The sequence below is a fragment of the Neurospora tetraspora genome (genome assembly GCF_033439725.1).
Source record: "Neurospora tetraspora strain CBS 560.94 chromosome Unknown B0H65scaffold_6, whole genome shotgun sequence".
NCBI classification, from domain to species: domain Eukaryota; kingdom Fungi; phylum Ascomycota; class Sordariomycetes; order Sordariales; family Sordariaceae; genus Neurospora; species Neurospora tetraspora.
Genome location: NW_026944388.1, coordinates 199,594 through 226,192, shown reverse-complemented (window position 1 = coordinate 226,192; position 26,599 = coordinate 199,594). Strand labels below are relative to the sequence as shown.

The 26,599-nt window shown below is 49.7% G+C and overlaps 4 protein-coding genes across 4 annotated transcripts; 2 read left to right on the top strand and 2 right to left on the bottom strand.

Annotated features, from left to right (window-relative positions):
- Positions 1 to 255: 255 nt before the first annotated feature.
- B0H65DRAFT_430430 (Phosphomethylpyrimidine kinase-domain-containing protein) lies at positions 256 to 2,875 on the top strand (the record flags this gene model as incomplete). The annotated part of the gene is made up of 11 exons (XM_062824882.1): positions 256 to 332; positions 459 to 640; positions 705 to 787; positions 983 to 1,409; positions 1,508 to 1,667; positions 1,725 to 1,875; positions 1,982 to 2,047; positions 2,114 to 2,222; positions 2,305 to 2,323; positions 2,434 to 2,716; positions 2,816 to 2,875. The coding sequence occupies 11 exons, from the start codon at positions 256 to 258 to the stop codon at positions 2,873 to 2,875; spliced, it is 1,617 nt and encodes a 538-aa protein (XP_062679001.1).
- Positions 2,876 to 6,652: 3,777 nt separating this feature from the next.
- On the bottom strand, positions 6,653 to 8,009 carry B0H65DRAFT_247638 (uncharacterized protein). The gene is made up of 2 exons (XM_062822423.1): positions 7,799 to 8,009; positions 6,653 to 7,256 (listed from the first exon to the last, which is right to left on the bottom strand). Exons 1-2 carry the CDS (start codon positions 7,964 to 7,966, stop codon positions 6,765 to 6,767), a joined length of 660 nt encoding a protein of 219 aa, XP_062679000.1. The 5' UTR covers positions 7,967 to 8,009; the 3' UTR covers positions 6,653 to 6,764.
- Positions 8,010 to 10,128: 2,119 nt separating this feature from the next.
- On the bottom strand, positions 10,129 to 10,651 carry B0H65DRAFT_471142 (uncharacterized protein). The gene has a single exon (XM_062827080.1). It carries the CDS (start codon positions 10,527 to 10,529, stop codon positions 10,350 to 10,352), a length of 180 nt encoding a protein of 59 aa, XP_062678999.1. The 5' UTR covers positions 10,530 to 10,651; the 3' UTR covers positions 10,129 to 10,349.
- A 10,773-nt stretch (positions 10,652 to 21,424) lies between these two features.
- B0H65DRAFT_247570 (uncharacterized protein) lies at positions 21,425 to 23,017 on the top strand. The gene is made up of 4 exons (XM_062822422.1): positions 21,425 to 21,737; positions 21,803 to 22,245; positions 22,303 to 22,486; positions 22,572 to 23,017. Exons 1-4 carry the CDS (start codon positions 21,671 to 21,673, stop codon positions 22,895 to 22,897), a joined length of 1,020 nt encoding a protein of 339 aa, XP_062678998.1. The 5' UTR covers positions 21,425 to 21,670; the 3' UTR covers positions 22,898 to 23,017.
- Positions 23,018 to 26,599: the final 3,582 nt, after the last annotated feature.

The window sequence follows — 26,599 nt, the reverse complement described above, 5'->3', positions numbered from 1 at the left end:
GACGAAGAGCTTTGAGTGACTTTCGTATTCGAGCAGTTGCGTTCGGTTATCGATGGCATGATACCCGCCCTTGACGAGAGAACCTTGCTGACAGGCACGCCTCCCAGAACTCCCACTCGTCATCTTTTCCACTAACATAACCACCTCCAGCCTGCCCTCTTCATTCTTTATCACCTTACCCTGTCCTTCTTGGTGTGATTCATACCTATCCTCTCTATCATCCTAAGCCCACCAAGGGTAATCGGCTTCCTCAAGATGAGTGCTTCCAACGACAGTGGTAGTACACTACCCAGAGTATTGGTCATAGCAGGGTCGGACAGTTCGGGCGGAGCGTTAGTAACCTTAGTTGTTTCTGTTATCTCCAATATCATTTGATTTACGCCCATGTTTTCTCCGATCTCCATATTCTTGTTGCCCCCATTTCCTTGGACTTGGAAAAGCGATCTGACACGAAGCAGAGGTCTCGAAGCGGACCAAAAGGTCATTGCCGCCCATGGATGCTATGCTATGACGGCCACCACCGCATTGACGGCCCAGAATACCAAGGGGGTGTACGGCATTCACGAGGTTCCGGTGGACTTCCTAAGGAAGCAGATTGATGCTGTGGTGGAAGATGTCGGTGTTGACGTTGTCAAGACTGGTGAGGTCGTCTTTTTTAAAAGCATGAAACGTAAATGATCACTAATAACTTCATTGGTATCAAGGCATGCTTGCTTCGACTGGCACTATCGAGGCTGTTGCTCAGGCGATTCATGACCACAAGCTCAAGACGCTGGTTATTGACCCGGTACGTTTCTAATGTTTAGCCGTTTCGTTTGTTTATTTGTTTACATTGTCTTGCCCCTTTTTGGTCTCCAAAGTGCACAGTGCACCATCCTCTACTCGATTCTCCACCCACCACCATGCTTGAAAGAGCAATCTTGTAACATCCTATCGCCCACTACTTACTACAGTACCTGTATATACTTACACAGTCACGTAGGTAATGATCGCGACCACGGGCGCCGAGCTCCTCCCGAACTCCGCCTCCCGTGCCCTCTGCGAGAAACTCCTCCCTCTAGCTACCATCCTAACGCCTAACGTCCCGGAAGCAAACACACTCTTACTTGAAGCCGGCCACGACCAACGCCCAGTCCAAACCGTTGCCGATCTTGAGGAAATTGCCCTCGAGGTACAGAAGCTTGGGTCAAAGTGGGTGCTCGTCAAGGGCGGCCATTCTCCCTTCCGCAGGGATGGTACCGAGGCAAAGACGGAAGACGAGAAGGAAATCGTCGTCAATGTCCTCGTGGGACCTGCTGCAGAGGGGACGAAGAGAGACGCAGAGGGCGAGGAAAACTTACAGGTGGTCAAAATCGAGATGCCGTACCAGAGGTCTAGGAATACTCATGGTACTGGTTGCTCGCTGGCTTGTGAGTTTGAGTCTCTTCTACTCCCGCCCCATAAAAAAACCCGAGAGATCGTGGACTTCGTGATAATGGACTGAATGACTAATCATCGTCATCCACAGCCGCCATTGCCTCGAACCTCGCCAAGGGGATGGACATGGTTCCGGCTGTCAAGGCCGGAATCAGATACGTCGATACCGCCATCAGGACGGCGCCTGGATTGGGCCAAGGGAACGGGCCCCTCAACCACTTTCACTCCGTCAAGGCACTTCCATTCTCTTCGTGAGCTTTGCCTCCCTAAAGCTATATACCCGAATCTTGCTGCTAATGCTTCATCAGCGGTCACTTCCTCGATTATCTTCTCGAACGACCCGACGTCGCCCCAGTATGGGACCGCTACATCCACCACCCGTTTGTTATGGCCATGGGTGATGGGACTCTGCCGAGAGAGTCCTTCAAGGGATATCTGATGCAGGATTATGTCTATCTCGTATGTTCTGGCTTGTCTTGCAGTGCCGGATCGTGTCATATTGGCATCTATTTTCCCAGTTATACACCTTCTAAGCTCTACGGTACTGATTCGTTGCCTGGTACAGATTCATTACGCTCGTGCCAACGCATTGGCTTCGTACAAGGCCAAGAACATCGAAGACGTTGCTGGTGTACGTTTACCATAGTTGATTCCATGCTTGTTATGAAAGTCAGGCTAACAAAAAGGAATGGAACAGTCGGCCGCTATTGTTGCGAACTGCTTCAGGGAGATGAATCTCCATGTCCAGTACTGCGCTGGTTTCGGCATCTCCAAGGAGCAGATGGAGAAGACCGAGGAACTTCAAGGTAATAATACCCATTTCCTTTCTGCATTTCATGTATCTCTCTCCTTAATAGCAGAATCAGCTAACATCAACGTCTGTAACAGCATGCACGGCATATACAAGGTATTTCTTCTCATACTCTACGCTACTCAACCTTCCAATCCCGTTTCCCCCCTTCCCTGGCCCTTCTCAACCCGCAACACCTCTAACCACCAACCCCCCCAACTCTACAGATACGTCCTAGACATAGGCCAATCCGAAGATTGGTTCGCTCTCCAGATGGCTCTGGCCCCATGTCTCCTCGGCTACGGCGCCATCGCCAAGCACCTGCACGCCTCCCCCAACTCCAAGACCGGCGAAGATGAGAACCTCTACTGGTCCTGGATCGCCAACTACGTCGCGGACGACTACGTCACCGCCGTCAAAGCGGGCCGCGAGCTATTGGAACGGCATGCCGTGCTGCAGAGCCCCAGGAGGATTGAGGAGTTGGTGGGGGTTTTTGTGCATGCTACCAAGGTGAGTGATACCTATTTAACGCTTCGGGTGGCTGGGTGAAATATGGAATGGAGAGAAGGAGAGAGCAGAGCTAACGAAGTGATGCGATGTGTGATTTAGATGGAGATTGGATTCTGGGAGATGTTTCCGTATAAGGCGGAGGAGAATGGGTCCCAATGACCGGACCGTCGACAGTCAAGGTTTGGGGGTTTGGGGAGGGTCTGAAGAGGGTTTGATGGAGCATGACATGAGTGGCAGACAGCGTTGGACACAGCAGCAATCATTCTCTGGGGGGTCGGTCATCTTTGACATGAGTATCGGAATTCTTTTTGTGCCGCGCTTCATTCCACTAGCTCTTCAATTCTCAGCTCAGTTCGTACAAGCTTTGGTTCTTCTTTGAGCGAGCAGCGAACAAGTGTAACACCGGGTTGTTGAGCTGGCTACAGTAGAAGTAGTCATCGGCTAACGAATGTAGTACGTACTTGAGTTGCTCAATTGTCTCGTCCCCGCCGATGGCACTTCAAGTTCACTGCACGCACTTGGATGCTTTTCACTGCCCTCACTCTCCTGTTGACCGTGACTCCCCAAAGTTGAGGTAAGTAAGTACATCAATCACCTGCACTTGCACTGCACCCGAAGTGTTCCTTCCTCATCAACCACCGCCCCGCCCAAGCAAATGTTGACATCACTATCACTCCCGCCCCAACAAATCGCCACTGTACACGGAACGAACACTCACGACGAACCGAGGAAGTCGTAAACGAGCCATCGACATCGATAGATGTACCTTTGTTAGTGAGTCGAATCTTAACTATGGTAAAATCGATCGCTCTACTACCCCTTCTAACAGGCTTTTGGAGGGAGTACCTCTCCTGGCGGATCAAAACTGAGTTAAGTTTCCCCTCCTTCCACTTCAGTTCTCATCACTGACTGCACAAGGTGGATGGGGCAAGTGTTCTATAGTACCGGGCGCCGTCAAAAATGAGCATCACCGGCCAAGGAAATCGTTGAGGTCTGTTAGGAAAACTGGAGCATTCAATCGTCGACACGGTCCATTTACTGCGAGGCGCTCACTCGATCCAGGAAGATCATCACTCCCTGAGGTGCAGTGCAGTGCACTACAGTTTTCGAGCCAATTTCAGTTTCTTGTTTTGAGTAAGTGCCGCAGTGAGCGTCACGGTTCATGTTCTTCCTTCAGCTTCGTCAGTCAGGTTCCCCAACTGAGCGGAAGTCCAGACAATCGCTGTGACCTGCAGTGCGTACGTTCAACTTGTCGGAGGACGGAGCGGGTTCATGTTTTGATCCCGCCCGCCTCACAGCGCCTAATGTACCATTTCACCGATTTTGTTAGAGAGGGTAGTAGAGCGATCGATTTTTCTGTGTAAAAGTTTGAGCTCACTAACAGATACTGCGAGGACTAGGTACTTTTGCCCCGGGCCTGCTACTACCATTGATCTAACTTAAGTACTCCAAATCCGGAAGTGACGATGCTTGCGGGATGGGGTTCAGAGTGTGCCGGGAACTTAACGGAGGAAGGCACGGATTGATGACAGGAAGGAATGAACTTGGACAAGAATCGATCAATCGATAAAGACGGACGAAACTGCAGTGCAGTGCAACAAGAGCCGAGAGCGGCAGTGGCAGTTGAAGAGCGGCGGTTGTTAGGTAAGCAGCGAGTACTGTACTAAGTAGAGGTAAGTACGTAGCGCTACAAGTGACAGAACTGAGGACACTCAGAAAGACGGCGGTATTCAACAGACAGACTCGGTCTACCACAATCGCAAGCGGCCATGCAGTGTCGATTGAGCATAAGTCCAGTACAGTATCATAATTAAGGTGTACTAATGGTGTTCGTGTCTCCCGCCCGCACTGACGCCTATGGCCTTCAAGTTCATTACCTGCTTTACGGTGTCAGGTGACAGTACTAGTTAAAGGTAACCGCTTCCCTTATCTAGAGATGATGAAGATGTTTATGACGGTCAGAACTACAGAGTCTATTGTCCCATCATGTTATGCCAACTGAATTTGTTGATATTAGTCCTGCAGTGAGTAGAAGACCGGAGCCACTTTGCTACACCATCGTTCCTCTCTTGAGACCTAGCGAACAAAGTGGCGGAGCGACACATTATAACAACTTAATGCGAAAGAGGGAGATAGCTAATAGCAATCGGTTGATCTGTCTTTCGAGGTGAGCTCACGTCACATGAGTCTGCCATATCGACAACATCTTTGCACCAAGTTATTCGTGAGAAGTTGCATGTGGATATGTCGAGCAGCCCAAGACACTCTTTAAGATATCTCTATACAGGCTCGCTGGAGCTCTACCAACAAGCCGATCTCGTCCATAACCAGTCAGTCCACATCATAGGCACATCATAGGAGGCTTCCTGGTAGTCGGAGACAGTTCCGTCCCCAAAGGCCCAGCCAGCCTCGAGACCGGCATGAGTATAACAAGGATCCTCAGTCCCGGTGCTCTGACTCGTTCACTTTTCACTGACCACCTCAACGCCGGCAATTGAGTCTACAGTACGTACGGCAAATAAGAATGGAGATGATTGTACTGCGTATCCAAAAGCGTCCGCTTGTTACTCAGAGGCGGGCTGATGATCCAAGCCAAGCACCGATCAATATAGTTGATTCCGATTCGTATGCCCGAGGTCGGGCCGTTCTCTGACCGACAGCGGGCTCACCGGTGGGTGCGGACCTTCAACAATACGCAAGAGTTGCGATTCTCATCCGACTGATCACCAATTGCCCGACCTCGCTCGAAGGGTAAATGGGAAAAATGGATATCGCATCGCTGGCGCCCTCCGAAGACTCACCGTCCTGAAACGAGCCTACCTGCCGCCCTTTTTGTTCTGCAGTATTTCGGTATTTCACTTGAGGTCACCGTTCGGTTGTTCCTTTCTGGGTAATTCCACGTCAATAACCAAGTCGGAGAAGGTTAGCTGAGCTGGCTCGTTGGTGTTCAGCGGTCTGTAGTCTGACCTATCCAGTCTGCTGACCGCTCGCTTTCCAGCCACTGTTTTGACACGTATGTGTGTGTATATGTGTCCGATGGGGATCGCCTTAGCTCAGCCCAATAATACATACCATTCACCAGGTTCACGATTTCGTATTCTGATACTGTCGGCACTTGCGACAGGACAGTTCGAACTATGAGGTTGTAGCTGGTGCCCGACTCTATTCATCGACACAACCTCACCTGTAATGACGAAACTGGGCGGATGCGTGCGGTATATAAAGGAGGAGGAACAAGCAGCAACGATTCAACTGTCGTAACGTTGCTGCCATCTGCTAGTTCCTTGCTGTATACTCTTTGTTTCAGTGTCCTTCTTCCGCAGAGCTGCAGTAGCCATCTCGCAACTGTGAAGTTCAGCCTCCCCACTCCATCATCCGGTTATGAACTAACTGAAACAGAACTGCCAAGCATGTTTCCATTCAGGTCCTCTCCGACGGGAATTGGAAGCGGCTTTTGCTATCAATGATGATTGCGGTTGGTGTTGACAACCGGAATCACAGGCTTTCGCTCCGTTTCCTCTTTCCCGTCATCGGCCTAGCGCCGGTATCGGTTACCTAGTAATTACCCACCGCAGTCGATGAGTTAGCCATCGGATGACGGCTATGATTGCTATCATCACGAGGACCACGAGACCACGCGAGAGTGGAGTACTAGCGACGAGACGACCCGCGATGAGAGGTTGGAGAGCACTTGCTAAGGTGATATTGTGTTGCTGTGTTGTACATGATAGCCTGTGTCCATGCGTTTCGATAGTACACACCCAAAGGACACAGAGGGGGTTGGTTACATACCAAGAGGATCTGCTTACAACGAGGCGCGGCATCCAGCGGTACAGGTACTCTGTGTGGACTACCTAGAAATTTCGCCCATCGCGGGTCTAAGGTGGCCCCCGGTCCCTCTCCCCGGCCCGGGGGCGGAAAAGATGTTATCCATGAGGTATCATCGCCGATATCCCATTCCACTGAGTGACATAAAGAGTACCATGCAGTCTCCAGTACTGTAGCAGCAGGCAGCGGCTATTGTTGTAGCAGCAAGTAGCAGTCCAGCCTAGACCAGCCCCCTCCCTATACCCTGCGTGCGATCAGCCTCGAAAAGCCCACACAGGATCGTGTTTGACCGTGACCGCGTCTTGCTGCCCAAGGGCAGAGCGTGAGACAGAAAGCCGCCAGTGATGTACAATGCAAGACAAGAGGCCCTGAAGGTTGAGAAAGAGGAGCGAGGACCCCTTTTTCCCACTCTTGATGGGTCGCTAGTCGTTCGTGGTCGGACGCGATTCCGTCCCATCCCTACGGTCCGATTTTCACAACACGAAGCTCGGCGGCCATGATGATATCGGTGGTCATCGGCCCGGCGATGCGAGAACCAGGACGCGGCCCAAATGACCCCCAACCATATCCATAGAGTAATGAAAGAGCTGGAATGAACACATCCAACGTGTCCAAGCACGCAATCTTGGCGGAGACTAGGAAGTGCTGCCGTAACGACCCTCAGTGGAGTTCTTTTGTCAGTGTTGGGCGGGCACTGACCGAAGAACTCGGCCTATCGCTACCATCACCCGTCAGCGGCTGACCATCTTCAAGGTGAGGAGAGGCTCCAGGAACCCATCGTGTGTCTCGGCATCCGCAGTGAACGGAGTTTCAGCGGAGTTGGTCCATGGAGCAAAAGAGTCAACCGAACAGGATAAACAGGGGAAGTCCCTGCTTTTTATCATTTGTGACCCCCGTCTTTGCTAGCGACGACCTCCTTGGCTCCCCGTAGCCCCCTCCCCTCTGTTCTCCCCTCAGCCTCTTTCCCAAAACCGCACTTGCGGGCTCGGCAGCTTAGCGTATGGAGCTTCAAAGAGGAGACAGGCTAAAGAGAGCCTATCCGTTGAGCTAGCTCTCGGTTCAACTCTTCTGTAAAACGAACACATCCACACAATCAGGGCCACCCCCGTCCGGTACCTTATGTTTCCGTTGCGGTATTGCGAGGTGAGAAAGGGAGTTGTAGTCCACTTTGTCAAATTTAATCTCCGTGACTAACAGCATTATTGTTTCGAGTGGTTGAGAAAGGCCGTACTGGACCCGCGTTGATGGACACACCTTTTCTGTGATTATCTTTTTTCTGTCGACAGATGCGGCAAGCAGGCACCGTAGTATTGGTTCGCAAATGCCTAAACGGGATATCGTCTCGCGGTGCTTGCGCCAGTGGCCCGGACAGCCTTGACCGATTGTGGTGCAAGCGCCGTCCTTGATCTCTGGGCATGCCATGCATGCGTCGTCCAACAAGGTCTAGTGTTGCGGAGCGATCATGCAGTCGACACAAGTTACTGAGCATCTGTGTCAGAAAATTACAGCGTACGGTACGTACCGGCGTTACAGGCTCGCCATTTGGGTAATCTCCAAACCGGTGGGGACAGGCCAACAAGTGTGAAGTGTAAACAAGTCAGCGGAGAGGATGAAACAAGCAAGGCCCTTGTGCCTGGCACGCCTGGATGGAAAGAGAACAGCAGGCAGTGTCGGCATTTTTTTGGGCAAGGAGCGACAAGTCTTTGGTCGACAGCCTCAAGCTCAACGCTATGCTACGCTATCTTTAGTGCAACCACTCTGCTGGCACGGCGCGGCTCTGGGGACAAGAAGACCCTACAGATTCCTAATGCTACTGCGTTAACTGCGCAGAGTTAGGGGCCCTAGGGGACGATCAGGAGCCAGGAACTAAGCCCTGCCATCAGCCAGGAATGGCTTCACACCTTTGGGCCTCACCGTTAACTCCGGTAGGCGTAACATTCCAATTATTTGCTTTTGTTGTCGTCGTATGTAGGTACATTGCGATCTCAGGTTGCAATTACAAACTTTTATCGACCACAAGATCACACCGCTAGCCTGCAACCGACCAGTCAGCATCGAGACAGATAGGATAGGGGAACCGACACAAACAGTCACGATATAGGGTGAATCAGGCTGAAGTGATACTGTGCGGGCAGTAGTACATGCTTCAGGAAGGAGAAGGCAGAGCGAAGTTGTTTTGGTGCGTAATCAAAACCCAAGAGAGAGGGTCCAGGTTGGGGTCCAGGTTGTTCAAGAAACGGAAGCCTGAGTCCAGCGAGAGGAACGTCTTGTGGAGCTCCCGACGATGGCTCTGGCTTGACTGGTTAGCGTGTGGGGGTGGGGAAAGACGAAACAAGAGGCGATCCATGAGACTCGGAGCGACAGGCGGAATGTGGGAGAATGAATTGGCTTGAATAGGTCATGGTGAGAGGGGCTTTCATTGTAGATGATGGGCCACGGCATATCTCGCCCACGTAGCTAGAGGGCTCGGCATCGGTATGGTACCGCTATCATGGCCTCGTGGATCTCGTTAGCTAACGTGTACGTGGTCGATGGGGGAACCCTTGATTAGCAGATCACATCCAAATGCATCCTGACCACGGCCCAAAATCTATCACTTTCGCTCTGACTTGTGAGGGTGGTGACACGGCTGAGCGCACACTTGCAACTTAGCTAGCAAAGGAGCGATGATGTGAGCTGATCTGAGATCTCAAAATCCAAGTCTAGACTTGGTCAGATCACAAGTAGATATGCGAGGGCTTCTCCCGCCGTTCTAGAGGCCTTCCAGCTTCATTCTCTGTCGGAGATAGGTCAATTTAACTTTGAAGCTGGCCAACTGAAGCGCTCGGTCACGGAACTTAAAACGAAGTTAGCTGAAAGTTGCGGCTCAAGGACATGTTCACGTGGAATGGATCAGGGCTGGCACTTTGGCGTTAACTAGTGCGAACGGGCCCAAAAGAGGTACATAGTCAGTAGGTTGTAGTGTGAATGGGAATCTGACCCTTTGTCCCAACAAAGAGCAACCTACGGGCGATCCCCCGCCTGGTCGCTCATGGCAAAATCGGCAATGATGTTTTCGTGACGAGAAAGAAGCTTTCACTCAACCTCCTGCGATGATTAATTCCATGGGGAAATCGAACCGCAAGGTAACCCCCGAGTCACGCCAGCGGTGAAGGGGACCACCTACCAGTGATGGCCGGCAGAGATAAGGAACAGACGTGGACGATGATGCTGTCGGCGAGAAAACCGCAACTCATTCATCGTCTGAGGTTGAAATTAGGTGCCTGGTCCTAGCACAAATGCAAGGCCAACTAATTCCCAAGTAGCCCAAGTAACCCAAGCTGCAAGCCCAGAGACTAATGACCTGACGGATCCACGGTGGGTGTTGTACCACACAGTTTGTACCTCAGCGTCGTAACTTACACAAAGCTAGGCTAGTCGAGCACACAGTGGAGTGCATATGACCGTTCGACCCTCGAATTTTCGTAACTGTAAGATACCAGGTAATCTAGTTACATTGTTACATGCCATTTACCAGAGGACATCTTTACCAGATCATGCCAGATCAAAATGGAAGGAAGGTAGCGTCAAGCAAAAGATTTCCCAGCGTGGCATCCCAAGGTAGCATCATTGCTACGCTACCGACTTCACCTCTCCGCCTTCGTCGCCGATACCCCTCAACGACGACGAGGTCGACGGCGTTTGACGGCGTTTGGCGGGGATTGGAGAAGGCAGACCGCAACGAGCTAACAATCTGTCAGGCTGTCACTGTACCGCACTGCACCGAGCTGCACCGGCGCGGCACCGCGAACGCTGCACACCGTGATCACCAGCGAGCGACCGACAACGACCTCCCGGCCCCCTTGGCCGCCCCATGGGTCCCGTCTCCAGATTTGCGCGAACCCCTGCTATGTAACCGACCATCGTTCGCTGGCCCTCGCTGGCCGTCGTCAATCCCTTGCAATCCCGCCAGGCCACTCGACCACTCGAGGCCACTCGAGGCCATCTGCTGTGTTGCCTCCGTCGAATAGGACTGGGTGCCTTCACCGCGGAAATGTGGCCGCCAACTTTTTGCCCACTTGCCCGAAAGAGAAAAAAAATCTCTTCGCTTTGAGCCAACCAACGCACAGCAGAAGCCAGAGCCGGGAGCCGACTTGCCATCCTTGCCAGCCAACAATGGCATTCGATGGATGGCGTCGATGGCAACCTGCACGAACAGAAAGACTCTGTCACAATAACAGCGACCGGGGTTCGAGATTGTCTCCGGGATACAGGCAGTGACAGGGCTTTCACTGACAAAATAGTTTCCAGGGGCCACACAATCTGGATGACAATGCAACTGCCCACTGGCATGCTGCACCACTTTCATACGAATACGGTCATCTATTGGTTTTGGCGGTAGGGTTCCCAAGCCGAGATCACGGTGGAGTCCAGATTAGCAACGGGCGCTCCCTATCAGGCCAACTTGCCGTCGCTTCATGATTGTCCCTTCAGCCGTGTCTCCCCGTACGCGCCGCCATGATGGGGAGGGGAGAAATGGAAGGGAGGGTCGCGAATACCATCTGCATCCAAGTCCCTTCGTCAGACCCTTCCGGTGGAAGTTTTGACGGAACGGGACGTGCGAGTCAGCTGCATCCAGAAAGGAGGTTTCAACAATGCTGCCGTCACGTGCATTCACGCAGCTGCAGCTTTGCTCTGAGGTTGTACTGAACCACGTCGCCGTCAGCGCGGTTTCACGTAGCTTCAGCGTTCTAGTCTCTGTGTTTCGGAAGGGAAATATCTAACCGTAGGTCTTACAAATACGGCTAAAGCCTAGTGCTAACGGCGCGAGCGTTGAACGGCCCCCAACAGGATGAGGCGGATACGGTTGTAGTTACGTGCTACGGTAGGTTCAGTTGAAGCTATCAACAGAGCCTCTTGCAGTTTGGTTAGCAGCAACCCAACAGAAGCATGGGAGATGCACAAGGCAGTAAGCCATCCCCGAAGAAGGAAGGCCTATCAAGCAATGCGACGGTCGACGGTCACCAATCCCCGGCTCAAATTAACCAAAGGGGGCAAGGCCGCTTTGTCTGCGCTAGTGCAGGCTGATTGATTGGATCGTAACCCCATCACCTCTCTTCTTCCCCACCGCTGTCATCACAGCGTTACCCTCGTCTCTTCGGCATCACGCTACGATTAACTTCAGTTGGTTATGCTCCCGTGCCCCCTCCACACTTAACACCCACAAGAGAAATCATCCTCCACCACCACCATCCAGGGCAAGGGAGTTAGCTTTGATATGATTTACTCTCAGCTCCTCTACTCACATTTACTTCCATCAAACCTGGGTTCTTTCGGCCAAGTCCATGATCAATGCTGATGTTGCGACAACAGGTCCTTGATAAACATTATCTCGACTGTCGGGAGAAGACAAGACGGAATGGTTCGAGGCCGTATATTACCCAATACCGCTAATACTCATCCGTAAGAGATTTACTAAAGGCGCTAGCTAGGAAGATGAGGGAATCCCATTGGACTGATTCCTCATATGCAGCTAATCCCGCCGTGCATATGCTTCTTTCTCACCAAAACTGCCAGGTACAGTAAATCTCTTACGACTGAGTAAAAGCGGTAGACATAGCGAAAAGGTACTGGTTGACGGATTTCCTGTTTAAGACTACCGGAAAAACAAACTGGACATTCCGGGCCGATGCTTTCAGAACACACGGAGAGAAATGACCATTGGAATTCGGTCATGTTTTCAATATGCACTGCTGACTGGAGGGCTGAAGTGTCTCCTCCTTTCAAAAGGGGACGAATCTTCAACGCTCGGCGACATCAGCTGAGCATTGAAGTCCTTCACCAGTTGGGTTGTACCTGCTTCAACTGCCCACACCGCTTCGCTTTCGCTTCCACGTTTCAACATCTGTCCAGCCAGCTTCTTTCTATCGTCGCATTGCTTTGACTATGAAGCACTCCCTCAAATCGGTTACCGTGTAGACCGCGATATGCATTCTTTTGTCGCGACAAGCACATCTCTTGCTCGGAGACTTGGCGCACCGATAAAGAAGAGCTTATCCACTCTCCGGAGCACTGATCCAAGACATTGGATGTTCAATGCCGCCAAGGATTGCTGTTTCGAGACAAAACTTGGGGGCTGTGGCATCGCAAACAAAGCCATGACGGCAGCACGGCAGCCACACATTCACCCAGGACTGGACAGCATCAATCTCACCTGATGGCTGACTCGACGGAACGGTGGGCTGGGATGGGCTGCAGTTGCCAATCCCGACAGCCGGGTTTCTGTTGCAGACAGCCCCGGTGACAAGGCGGCAGCCAAAAGCATCAGTTTGGCTTTGTCGCTAGCCCATTTTCTGGCACGGAGGAAGGAATATTCTGGGGTAGGTATTGAAGTATCGACGGGCACCAGTGCAGCCACTCACTAGCGGGCATCTTGTCACCATTTTGGCGCGTGCCTCCAACATGCCCACACGCGACTGAAAAGTACATGATCCAAGTTCTTTCATATGACAGGGTAAAACACATCGAACTCGGAAGGATTGGAAAAGGCCCAGGCAGTTCATCCATGGTCATCATCGGCGATTGGAAGGAAGAAGGCTTTCCGGCATCTGCAATGCCGACTTATGACCGCCACTCCGGATTGGCTTTTTGGAGTTTGGGCACAAAAGGTGGCTTTTGATACGTATTTCGAGACAATACAAACTTTCAGCTTGCCGCCGGCAATTGGGGATACACAGGTATGTACCTCATGGTGGCAGGTACGCATCTGATACGCCTTGTAAGTTACCACTACATACCTTTTAGCGAGCCGATCCAGCGCGGGCGGCCCCGAGAAATTGGTGTCGCGCTAGTCAGGAACAGTGAGTGGCCATACGTTCGTGCTAGTTTAGTGCCAAAGAGAACACACTAAAACAAAGGGGAAACAAAGGGCACAAAGCTTAAAAGACCCTTTTCTCTGGTAGCGGCCTGCCACCCCCAGCTTCTTGTTAGTACCGTCAGTTCGGTAAGGGGAACCGGATACACAAATCGGGTGACGCTGCCAATCAACAGCCTCGCGATATCAAGAGCAACAAGGGAAAGAAAAGATGGAAAGTGAGCTGTCTGTCGGTGAATCGAATTTCCAATCATTCTTGCCTGGTACATACTTACATACACACGTCCATCGATTGTGGATGCCAAAAGTGAGCCTCGTGACGGCAAAAATGATAGACAACTAATGCAACATGACAAGCGATGTTCGCAAGATGCCTGTCTTTCCGAGTGAATTACCAACGAATTACCAACCACCAAGGAAAAGGACGTGTTCCAATTGCTGGACGGGATTGGGGGCTTGTCAAAAATCGAAGCAAAAAAAGTGGCCCCTGCGGAGGTACCCGACCTGACTATCGATCAACGACGACAAGTTCAAACTTCAACAACGTCAATCCGAGGCGCGCTCGATGAAAAATTGTATCACCAACTAAATCATCGATGGAGGGAAACTTGAACAACAGTTCATGATCCTGGCTATGTTTAGAATTCAAAGAATGTTGTGTGTCTCAAAATTGAGGAATGGAAGCGACACACACAAAATTGGCATAAATGCGGACTCGGACGGACTATCCGAATATCTGGGTGCGTCTAGGCGGGCCGAGAGCTCGGGGCCTTCTGGCATTCTGGCAAAGAAGAAATTGAACTGCCGGCGGGATAACAAAGTTCCCAACGGAAATAGACGGAATTTGCAGTGGGAAATGGACGCAAAAAAGAAGAATGCCACTTTGGCATTTGATGCTGCCCTGGAATGCTTTGAAACAAATTGTCTGCTCCTGGAGGTTTTTGTGCCCGTGGCCGTAACTGCCGCCCGGGTGTTCGGGGCCATGATATTCATTGACATGCAGTCGGCGGCGGCCACACCAGCGAGTATCACCAACAAGGCAAGTTGCAAAATATCACTAACCTTGACTCAAAAGACCAAGGGTACGTATTACACGTGGCAACCCATTTTCGTGTAACAATGCTGGGAAAAGGGGAAGAAGCTGTGCAACCGAAGCTATTTCTTCCCTCCCGCCTGAACCCTGGACCCTTCCATGCGACCTTCCAGCCGCTCGTTCGGCTGCCGCTCCCCGCTATGAGACAGACAGACGCCGAATGGCTCTGACGTATGTAGTTGTACAATCCAATACGGCACGCTAACGAGCAGTGGGAAGCGAATTGAAAACGCAAACTGGTGATAAGGGATGAGGGATGGGATATGGTAATCCGCATACCTGGTACGGTTTAAGAGTGTGCTGTGTCTTGTTCTGGTTCTGGGGACCAGTACATGCATTAACTTCGGTTGCACTGGTTGCTGTCCGAGAAGTATGGTAACATCGCGGTATGAAATCCCGGCTTCAATGCCCGTAATCTCTGGTATCTCTAATCAATCTTTGCTCATGCTTGAGTCACTTCCTTAGGTGATTACCTAGAGGTAGCCACGAGAGGGCGTAGACAATACGAGATATCTCCCATCTCGCGTTACACACACACACGCGCGCGCGTGACATTCGGCAAGTTCCATGTGCAAAAAGGCGGCGCCCTTTATCCCAGACATATGATCCAATCCGCAATCCATCCATCACGCAAAGACACAAAGTTTAGTGCGGTCCCAACAGCCCGGGTCGCCTATTTCCCAAGATCGCGGAGATATGACCTTTAATGGTACAACCTCCACGTTCAACGGCGCGGTCGGTCGGGTCGTTTCGGTTCAGTTTCTGCCCGCAATTGAAAAAGTGTGCTTTGTGGTTGGTTACTATTAGTTTTGCGGCTGGCTTTAGTTGCCGTTTTAACTTATGTTCTTTGGGTGCACTAAGAACAATTCAACTGACAGCCCGTAGTATACTTAAACTTTGGAACTTCCTTTCCTAAGACACGTTATCTTCGACGATTGCAAGAAAACGCGAGCGTAATGTGATACTTTTGTCGAAGTTTTAATGTATCAGTCTTCCGATTTTTTTCACCTGACTTCTCTCCTATAACCTCAGAGGTTCAATACCTAATCGTCGCCCGGGTGTCCGGCACGTATGACAATGCAATAGTCTCTCTTGCTATCACCCGTGAATGTGTCCCACTTTCTCTGTCGGCAAAGGCAAGAGCAGATGTCCTTCCGGAGCGGCATCATCACATGCGGTGGTGCGCAGTCGTTTGGGAGGTTCGCAGTCTCCGCTATCGATCAAGTTACGGCGCCCGGCGCCGTCTCCATACAGCGGACGGGGAACCGGATCCGGTGGGGATAACTCGTCTCGATCTCAAAGCTCGGTCCCGCTTCGCTGCCTTTTTGAAGGCGCTACGCTAACCACCGGAAATCATAGGGCCACGCGCTAGCTCATTGGCATGCCCTCATAACGAGTCCGTTCCAGATAATTTCGCGGAGGTTTGCGAAACCCTTTTACACGAGAGTTAGGTGCTTGCGGGTGCTCTCGTAAACCGTCAGCTTTCTATTTGCCGCATGAACGACTTGAAACTCTCACTACGGCCCCCGAGCTTTGCGGGCTCAAGCCATCGGCAGCAGGACATCGTTGTCCATCCGTGCGGCTTCAGGTTTCTTGACAAAAAGTACTGTCTAGGCAAGGTTAGCACTGGCATGAAAATCAAATCAAGCAAATCAGGGCAAAGCGGGAGGTTGAGAAAAAAGGGTCTGGCACCCCCAAACCGACGGCTAGGTGGTGCCGTACTGTTGGAAATGGGGAATGGAAAGCTCGCCGCTCGAGGCGATTGGATCGTGATGAGTGTGGACAGCGAGTGTGTGTGAGCAGAATGGCGGCACGAGTGAGAAGAGGGTGTCACGCTTCGGCGCTGATCATTGTCGCCCATCCTTTTTCTCCTGGGTCATCCCTTCCTAGTGTATGGCAGTATGGGTATGATGAGCAGCTCTCATGCCTCCTGCGGACATTGAATTCCCCAAACTTGCCGTCCGCAGGGCTGGGCTGGCGGTTGGGTTGACAGGGCCGAGTGTCCACGCGGCACCAGGGAAGAAGCAGAAAGATGAAGAAGCAATAGTGAAAGCACATCCAGCATGTCAGCGTTGAGGCCCTAAACTTTGAATCATGGCCAGCACGAAGTTGGTGTGGGCGACACTGGCAACTCTGGTCCATGTTGTGCCGTCCAAAGATTGATTCCAGAGCTGTCTGATGTCTCAGACTCCTCGTTGCCTCAGGTCCAACGCCGGGCAATCAAAGTTGTCTTTGTCTCGAGGCAGAGCCCTGTCTCTTGTTCGTTTTGTTTGCGGTCTGCCTCCATTTGAAACTGCAGCAATGTTCTTGGCCTCTCCTCTGGTCAGACCATACGGGCAGGTCTCGAAGCGATCTGCTGCTGGGGCTAGCCGCGGCCCATTGGGCATCATCCATTGACCGGGGTCATCGCCGTGACTCCGCTCCTCCGCTTGTCCTCACCCCCTCTGCGAACAGAACCCCCGCGCTGGGTTCCTCGTTATTTTGCCGGCGGTTTGCTTTCTGTCTTCTTCACGGCCTATCTGGCCGGCAACATAAAAAATGATGTTCCGAGTTGATGGGCTTGTTGCTTCTACGCGACGATAATAAAGAAGTCGTGGTAGTTGAGATGATAGAGTATACGTCTCCATACACGTCCGCGCGGTTTCATTCGAGCGTGATTGTTGGTGACGATGATGGTGTAGCAGAGTAAGAGCGGAGAGGAACGCGATCTGCCGCTCCAATTTGAAGCTTCCATTTTGCCATATGCTGATTGAAAAGACCGCATGTGGACTTGCATTGATCTGATCCGCGCGCATCAAGCAGAGCGGCTACGTGCCTTCCCTAGCGCCAGTATGTTCACGAAATGCTTCATGGTCGTCCCCTCGAACTGCTTCATTAATCGCGGTGAGAAGGGCAGTAGTAATGAGCATGAGAGCTTCAAACTTTTGGTCCAGTCCCCTATGGAAGTTGGGCAAGGTCGGCGAGCAGGGAAGGCATCGCTAGTACGTACCCCGCCTGCCCGCTTCGAGGTCTTTGTTGACAACCTTGGAGGTACCTTCGCTGGCTTGGGTATCAAACCCTGTTCAAAATGTTGACGACATGGTGAATGGTGAGAAATGGAACATTGACACCAATGTGAAGTGCCAGATATATAACAGGAGGCAGTCACTCGAAGCCTTTTTGAAGTGAAGGATACGTGCGCCTCCAGATATCGGCAATTGGGACGACATCGACGACCAAGTGGAGGAAAACATGGGCAGCAAAAATACAGGTTTGTTTCCGGACGTTACAATGGATTACCGTCACGCCCGCACCGGATTGCCATAACTTGTCAGACAAAGCAGACACTGCACAGTGTTCTATTCACTTCCCCCTGTGAACCTGCAGTCCAACTTCAGTTGCTGGAGCACGAGTCAGAACGCAGCCGGCACCGGCGTGGGGAAGCTCATTCACTGCGAGTAACGATTAGGGATCGACTCGTCAGACTTGTCACTGGTCAGGTATGGTAATAACTGTCAGTGCAATGAAAAAATAGGATTAGTAACAACCATTCTAACCGCACGTAACTTACTTAAGGGTAATATACTGAAATCAGGGATTTTATAGCCGCCAAATACACCCTTTTTATTGAAATTTATCGAAATTTTACGTAACTCCACCAAATTTACTAAGAATTGAATAATTTACTACCTTTTATAATATATTCAATTTACTCTACTAAATACCCTCGTCTTCAACCTCTCATTATCTCTAATGCTCGTACTATATATTAATATACAAACACTCCTCTATCTCCAATAACAACACGTCTCTTTCATCATAAATTAATTATACCCAACTTTGATCTAATTTATAAAGCTATCTACTATTCATATAAATAAACGTTACTATATCTATCTTCTTAGCGCCTATCCTATTACGCGCTAAACTCTCAAAATAATTCATTACAAAGAAAACTCTCTCATAAAGTACGCTATTAACTAGGGATTAAAAATACATACAGCAAGGGGTATAATAATCGATCTAACTAATATTATATTTTATATATACTCCTAGAACTACTTAAAAATAGAGATTTATATTCCAAACGGCGGCGTACAAAATATATAGTCCTTTACAAGTATAAAAGTTCAAAAAATCTTCAATTACCTCCTAATTTATCTTACTCAACCATCCTATAAATTTACGTAAGTATTTGATAGCATAATACTATATATTAGGAATAGGGCGGATAACGGTATCAAGTACCTATATAATAGTAATTAGTAATAAGAAATACCCAAACTAATTAATCAGTATCAATTATTTAACTCGTCTAACGATATACGCACGCTCTAACTCCTACCAATTATCAGCGAAAATAGAGTATTAAAGAAGTAATTAAACTTACTAAACTTCGAACTATCTAGTAATAGTATAGCCGACGTATATTCTATCTACCTTAAACTTCAACTAAACTTCGTAAAGTAGCGCCAAGAAAATCTCTAATTTATTGAAATTAAACTAGAAATTACCGTCTTTAATAATGCTTAATATTTATTAAAATCGTACGGCGGGAACACCTTCGTTACTATTAGCGTAGGGATCATTAAAGTACTAGCCATTAAATAATATTAAATAAGTAAAGCCTTACAATACTACCTTTATTCGTTAAATCGATTTAATTAATTTATACTATAATCCCTATCGAATAATCATACTAATTTAATTAACGTACTATATAAATAAAATAATAAAGGGATTTAAATTTACGAGGCCAAAATCGATACAATCTTATTATTATATAAAATTATATACGCGCGCAAGCGAGAAAATTAGAGTTTAGAGATACGAAAGAATATAATAAGCTAGTTGACTACGTAAGCTACTATTTTAAATACTAGAATATTCAATAGACTTTTTTATTAATAATTAAAGGGAATATAAACTGTATAATACAGTAAATAAATAATTAAATCGGTTATTAAACGTAAAGTTTTATATAACTTTCCGTATAACGTTATACGTATCGGTAACGAAACTATTTATTTTAGCCGTCCTCCTATTAACGAGTAAAATAACTACCCGAGCGACAATAGCAACTAAATTAGTAGAAATATATTCAATACAACTAAAATACACGTTAATCTAATAGAAAGTAGGCCCGTTATAAATAACAAAAGAAATATTAATAATATAACGGCCGGTATAATCTTCTAATTTATTAACGAAAATATTAATATATAAATTCTTCTTAATATATTCGTCGATAAATTGCTTCTTCATCTACGAGTAAATACAGAGTAACCACACATTAGAAATACTATATATATTTAATGCAATATAGGTAAGTACGAACGTATAAAGAAGTGCCTTTAAAAGAGCGCCGTCGAATAAAAAGAATAGTTTGCCTTCGAAGAGGACTACTTTAATAATATATTAATCGATCTTCTCCTATAGGAATAATACTAGTTAGTATATACTCTACAGCGTTAAAGATATAGTAGTAACTGGGTAGTATACCTTCTAACGTATATCGATACGTACTACGTATGTTCGAATATCCTTACAATTCTCAATTTAGAGTACAATCCTATACTAAATAAAATTTTAATACTTGGTAAGGTATGTACGCATGCGAGTAATATTCTTTACTTACTGCTATTAACAATATTTACACCTAGCGAATCGGTAGTGGTAACCAGGGTTCTCGACGAGGTTATATTCATCGAATACATACTAATTTTGTACAAGGCAGACAGAGGGCATCGTTGCTAGCAATGTAAATATCGAATCAATATTTAAAAAGAGGGTAATTTGCAGTAGAAATGGGCAAAAGATTAACCAAATCTAACAGATTTACAGTGTGTAAGGTTCGATAAGCTGATAAGGTGCACGGGCCGCTGACCGTCAGTCATACTAGAAATTTTCCGCGTAATGAAAAAATGTATCAGTGACGGAAATAATCGATCCCTAGTAACGATAGACATGGTCATCGCTGGTTTCCCGTCTTCTTTTCGTCAATATCGGAGCAATTCAGCACATGGGCTTTCATACGGTCTTCTTTTCTGGTGTTGAGTTTGGATTCAAGCATATGGGTCAAGGCGATCAATCGCGACCGCTCAATTGGGATTCTTGACCTGTTGTCGTTGGGCGGCTCAGGTTGGGCGGGCTAAGCGGGCCAGCACTGCACCACCTCCACCACCACCCGCCCGACTGTGCGCAATCAGATCGACGAGACTGTGCCAGACCAACGTTGCGTTTGGGGCTGTATGAATTACCGGTACCTACGTATCTTACGGCAGAGTGGTGAATGAGAACCCTCAATACGCGCCAATACCGCGGCAGACGTGGGTGGATACCAGTTGACACCAGGGAAGTACTTGGGTACCTACAGTAGCTCGACAGAAAGGCTCCTGCAGGCGAGGGCAGGCTCTTCACTGCAGTTGCAGTATTTTACAAAAGGCGATTGTGACCACGGACCAGGGTACTTACCTACCAGGGGGCCCGGCCCTTTCACTGGGTCTCTCAACGGGGTCCCAAGGTTCCCAATTCCTCTGGGGAGTCCTGGGAGTGAAGGGTGGATGCGAGAACGGACGAATCCTGGCCACCCCTACGGGCATCTTTTGCCATACGGCATCAACCGTGACCCCTTCGACTTTTCCTCTGCGAAGGAGGTGGCCCATGGTCCGATATAAAAACCACTTTGCGCCCGTTCTGCACGTGTAAACCCCAACTTTTCGGGTAGTGGTGTCGCGCCCTCAGTTTTAGGACCGTTTCTCTCCTTCCCCCATCGCCTACGAAGTCCACCGACCGTCCGAGGCTTGATCTCGACCCATCATTGCACCGTCTAGACGCACGTCATACATCGCGTCAGGAACGGCTTCCGTTAGTTATAGTCAGGCCAAACCGACAGACAGCGCCTGCGACCCTTTCCAGTTACGCAACAATCCGCCGCCTCTCTCTCTTGTCCAGTGAGATATACCCACGACCTGCATCTCTTAGATCGCCCGCCGTCTCTTTTTTTCGACTCGGCCCAGACTGCTTATTCCACCAGCACCCTTGCTAGTGTCCGGCTTCTCTTTGGTGGTGTGGTCCGGCCTAGTTATCCGCTCTTCTTAGCCGTCCTTGCCCCGTATCGTTAGTCTCGCGCTATAGCTGTCCGGCGTTTATTATAAGTTTGAGACGTGGGAACCTCCATCCCGAGCCAAGTCTACCCAACATGTCACACCATACCAACAGCACGACAAATAACACGGACCGTACTCCCCCCGAGTACTCTCATTCAGGTTTGTTCTTACCTTAGCTAGTCCTAGCAACAACCCTCGTCTTACTAACGCTTCATCTGTTACAGAGCAAGCACCTGGCCCTGTGCCTTACACAACACAGCAGGAAGGACGCCCTCCCGTCTACCCAGCCGCCCCTGCCCCCGGCCAACCCTACCCGGCCCCGTCTGGAACCCCCGCCTCTGAATACGGCTACTCGGGTCACCGTGGAAGTACCAGTTTCCCAGACACGATGATGGGATATCGCTCCTCCCAGAGCCATCCCAGCAATGGGGTCCCTTCATCCAACATGTCGGGTCCTGGGCACGCCTACCCACACCCGGCCTATTCCTCCTACGCGCCTCCTCCTCCCGACGTGACTAGCCCATACCAGCACAGCGCTCCTAGCGCAGGACTCTATGCCCAACCCCGTCCCGACTGGGCGACATATCAGCAAAACGGCCCCATGCAGGGCCATGCCGTCTTCCCCCCTACACATTCCCCGGCTCCTGCTCAAACTCGGCAGAATCAGGTACGAACTTTAGAGATTTATTTAAGTGACCAATTGGGTCTAATCAACATGTTAAAGCAGGTTTATTCGTTTGTTCCTATCCCCGGCTCCACCCAGCATAAGCGACCACGCAGGCGCTTCGAGGAAATCGAGCGCATGTACAAGTGCGGATGGAATGGCTGCGAGAAGGCTTATGGTACACTCAACCATCTGAATGCGCACGTCACCATGCAGTCGCATGGAACGAAGCGGACTCCTGAAGGTTCGCATGGGATCTTTACTTCTATCATGGCCTTTGAGCCTTCATCGCGGGGGGTTTGTCGCTAACATTGGGTTTCACTTTCTAGAGTTCAAGGAGATTCGCAAGGAGTGGAAGGCGCGCAAGAAGGAGGAGGAGGCGCAACGCAAGGCCGCCGAGGAACGAGCACGCGCTGCGTCCACCACTCAAACAACACAGAGTGCCGAGAACAACTCGTATGCCGCGAGAGGCGCCGTCCAACTTCCACCAATTGGTTCCAACACGCCAGTGTCGCAGTACCCCCTGCCGGAATACAATGGCCCGGCATACCAGAACTACCCTCCCGGCTCTGGTTCCCCCTATCACCCCAATGGTTATAGCACAGCCCAACGTAAGTACCAAAAAGTCTCTTCTTTCCGACGAAGCATATGCTAATCATACCCAGATGCCAATGGGCAGGCTTAGTAGTTTACTCTTCTCGTTGTGATTAAGAGTCACCACATAGGAAAGAGAGAGTGTGTGTGAACGACACGAATCGATACTGGTCCTCCGGAGGCGTTGAGGTTTTAAGGCGTTGTGGAAAATATCCAGAACTATTCTGTACGCTGTTATGATATTGGTATGCTGCATTTTGTCACTGTTTGGATTATAAGAGAAAGAGGGTGTTACGATGGATGAGGCAACTCGAGCAATGTTCGAATGGCTGGTGTAATCTCTGTTTATGGGCTGGTGTAACAAGAACCTTTTCCTATGCATTCTTCTGGCACTATACCTTTTCATTATATCGGCTTTCGGGGTTTCATTTGGGTTGCATGTTAGAAGGTGCATGGGGAGCGGGAGGTGGAGCGGTCAAAATGAAAGGCGAAGATACCTGTACGTTGTCAGTCCCTGAACTGGGACAAAAAGCATTGAAAGAAGTGCGCAGTGAAGAGAGAGATGTTGAAACTTCCAAGCTTGCTCCTCTCTATCTTGACTTGGTGTCATTGCTTGATGATACAGCTTCACGACGTGTATATGCAAGGGTGATGGGCATTTTGAGGTGAGGCTCTTGAGGCTCAGCGGAAGAATGGTTGAGAACATTGTCCGTATGACGTGCATACAAGGGGGCTAGGTATCCGAGTCCATTTTCTTCTTTCTAGAAAAGACGCGGAACATCTTGGTTCAGGTCAGGCTGGGAGTGAGTTCAGTGAGTACTGACTGAGTGAGTGGGCGAATCCTTCGTGTGCTCCTAGCAAACCCGGCCGTCGCCTTGTACCACCACTCATCTTTGACTGGGTCGATTTCGTCTAAGCCCGCAGTTCCGAAACCCCCTGTCCTGCTCATGTGGCCATCCATCGGGTTGGATGGAATGCAAGACAACATCGCTACGTATACTGGACCCTAGTGTCTCGTAGGTGGTCCAGATGGCCACCGGTTAACAGGCCGCGTGAACGCAAAGGGAGGGCGCAGTTGGGAAGATAAAGATACATCCTCAGGAGTCACCAAACATCAATCGATCAAACTCTGCGGAGGCCAATATCCGGCTTTATCTGTTTACCACCAGAAAAAAAATACGACACCAAGATCTACGTCGTCATGGTTCCAAGTCCGTCAACGGTCCTCTCTGGGGTACGTACCATTTACACACAGCCCCTAAGCACGGGAACTAAACCACGGCAAGAATAGCGTACCGTAGCAGCGGTACACTAGTAGGGTTAGTCAACACGTGGTAGATGGTGGGATGATGGCACAGAAGCGAAGTGGAAAGGGTCGGATCCGGTCCAGTCCAGTCCCAAGGAGTCCCAAGGGACGGGAGCAGCAAGCAGCGAGCGAGCGGCGGCGGCGGCGGCCGGGCAAATCGGGAACTAAAGTAAGAGATTGGAACACGCTAGTATCGTTCGAGTTATATCTTGATTACCAAGGCGAGTTTAGTTCGTTGTCGTTCCAATTCGCATCAAATGCGACTCTCTCAATAAAAGCTCAACCTACGTCGAATTGCTTCCTTGCCTCCCCCGTCCGCTGCTTGCCGCTCTTACAGTAGCGTGCAGTTGGTAGGTGCGTGCCCGTCGTGGGAACGAAAGGGTCAGTGATGTGTAAGATTGACTTCATAGCTACCTCATAGCTACCGCATCCCTACCTACCTTACCTCTCGCCTACTTAGTACCCGACCTTACATTAGTCCTGCCTAGCGTCGACCAAGTGAACGGGATGCATTAGTTACTTACCTTACAGTTACAGTCCAGGCCAGCCCAGTCCAGCCAGCCAATGTTTCCCGTCTGTCCGCTCGAGTCGTGAATTTACCTTGGCGCAAAACATATAAACACGGGAGCATCCTGCAAGAAGCAACAGCAGCAGCAATAGCAGCAGCAGCAGTAGGCCGCTGCTTGCCCGCTTGCCCGCCTGTCCGTGGTTGTTTCCGCTCTAGCCCGGGTTCTGCCGCCACGCGTCCGACCGACCGTCCAGCCGTCACAGGGTGAACGACAATGAAAGGATGAATGAATACCCTGGGAAAGGCGGGGTCTCAAAGAAAGTGTGTAACGGATGGTAAGGTAGGTAAGGTACCTGGCTAACGGCGGCTGCTAGAGCATCCAGCATCCATGCATTGGGTTTCACATTCCTGTCGGCGCTGCTTGGCTTGCATGTTAGTGTTACGTACTTACAAGGGAGAACCTCTTGGGCCACGGACCGGACACCCGGGCTTTCGAACACCAACAGCTTAGAAGATAGGAACTAGAAATTCGCCAGAAGTTGAGCATACGCAGTACAAAGACCTTTCTTGAAGAAGGGAATAACTCTTCCCCAGATTTTGAACCATGGAAGCTACCGGAGTTAAAGGATCCCAAGGCCACTGAAGGTCTCCATCTCGACATGTATCCATGTGTCATGTATGTATGATCGTGCTTCTGTTAACAGAGTACCTCTACCTTTCAAGAACTAAAGGGTACCGCTACGACTCATGCAGTTACATTTAAGTTTCCATAGAGGTACGATCTGCTGTTGGTTCAATTTAGCGTCCGCTAGTAAGTTAGCTTCATATCGATCGCAAATTAGCTCCCGTCTGTAAGGTATCGTGTTAGGGGATTTAGCGTACGTTCAAAAGATACCTACCTACCCGAACCCTGAAGTGGTCTGGTCTTGTGTGACCACACTACGCTGATATTCCATCGTTCTTCTGTGAATCTAACTTGAACCTAGCGTGATGGCGGCGCCAAGTCTTCACGGGTCATCGGTTCCTTCGGAGCATACCGGTTGTTCTTTCTTCCGCGTTGCCGGCCCGTCTCTTTTCAATCTCCTAGGCCGACAACAGCATGGTTGAAAGTGTATATGGGTGGATATGGTCAGGACACAATGTTGCAGCGGGAAAAATACAAGATCAAAAGACGGCCACTGAGACGACTGCTAAACCAAGGAACTGATGGACCGCTATGAGCCTGGAACTACACCTGTTGGGTTGATTTCGGAGCTCATCGCCTGAGAGGTGTATATTGTCAACATCCATCGACCCAATGGAACCCATAAAATTCCAGGAAGATACCGACATCCAAGCAAGAACTCAACAAGAACGGGGACACAAGCAACCATTGAGTGAAGGCGTACCCCAACATACAGTTAGACAGGGGACGAATTCGTCCGCAGACGGAAGAGCACAGCATGAGGAAATAGCCCCGAGATACGAGCCACTGTGTTACGTTCACTTGAAATTTTCGAAGCATTGCGATCGTTGTAATTCGCTTACTAAAGCGGAAAACGCAGCTCGCCATATCGGCATTGTCACTCCGTGGTCCAGTGGAAATATTTCTGGTTGGAGGAAATATAATTTGAGAATTTTGTTTTTGAAGTTTGCGAAACACTGGCACGGCATATACATGGTATACACGCTCGATGAGCCTTGGTTTTTCGTTCCCCACGTGAATGGGAGGAGTTCGCATTCGGTGGCTGGGATGGCTGCATGGAACGTCCAGAAGATATGAACAAGTCTGAAAAGATAAGGAAAGGTGATGATGAGAGAAGCAGATGGGCTATGGACTATTCATCAGTAAGGATATGGTTACAACTAGCAACCGTCCAACTTCAGGACCTGCTCCTAAACTCAAACTGACTTGTGACAAACTTGTTGCTAACCTCGGTTAAGCTTGGACTATGCACTAAAAATTCCTG

Bases quoted from the DNA above. Each gene is read 5' to 3' on its own strand.
- B0H65DRAFT_247638 (XM_062822423.1), bottom strand. From the start codon at position 7,966: ATGGCATGCCCAGAGATCAAGGACGGCGCTTGCACCACAATCGGTCAA. The intron at 7,257-7,798 runs GTGTGTCCATCA...TGGTAGCGATAG, and splicing joins AAAAGATAATCACAGAAAAG to GCCGAGTTCTTCGGTCAGTG.
- B0H65DRAFT_471142 (XM_062827080.1), bottom strand. From the start codon at position 10,529: ATGGCCTCGAGTGGCCTCGAGTGGTCGAGTGGCCTGGCGGGATTGCAA.
- B0H65DRAFT_247570 (XM_062822422.1), top strand. From the start codon at position 21,671: ATGTCACACCATACCAACAGCACGACAAATAACACGGACCGTACTCCC. The intron at 21,738-21,802 runs GTTTGTTCTTAC...CATCTGTTACAG, and splicing joins CCCCGAGTACTCTCATTCAG to AGCAAGCACCTGGCCCTGTG. The intron at 22,487-22,571 runs GTTCGCATGGGA...TTCACTTTCTAG, and splicing joins AACGAAGCGGACTCCTGAAG to AGTTCAAGGAGATTCGCAAG.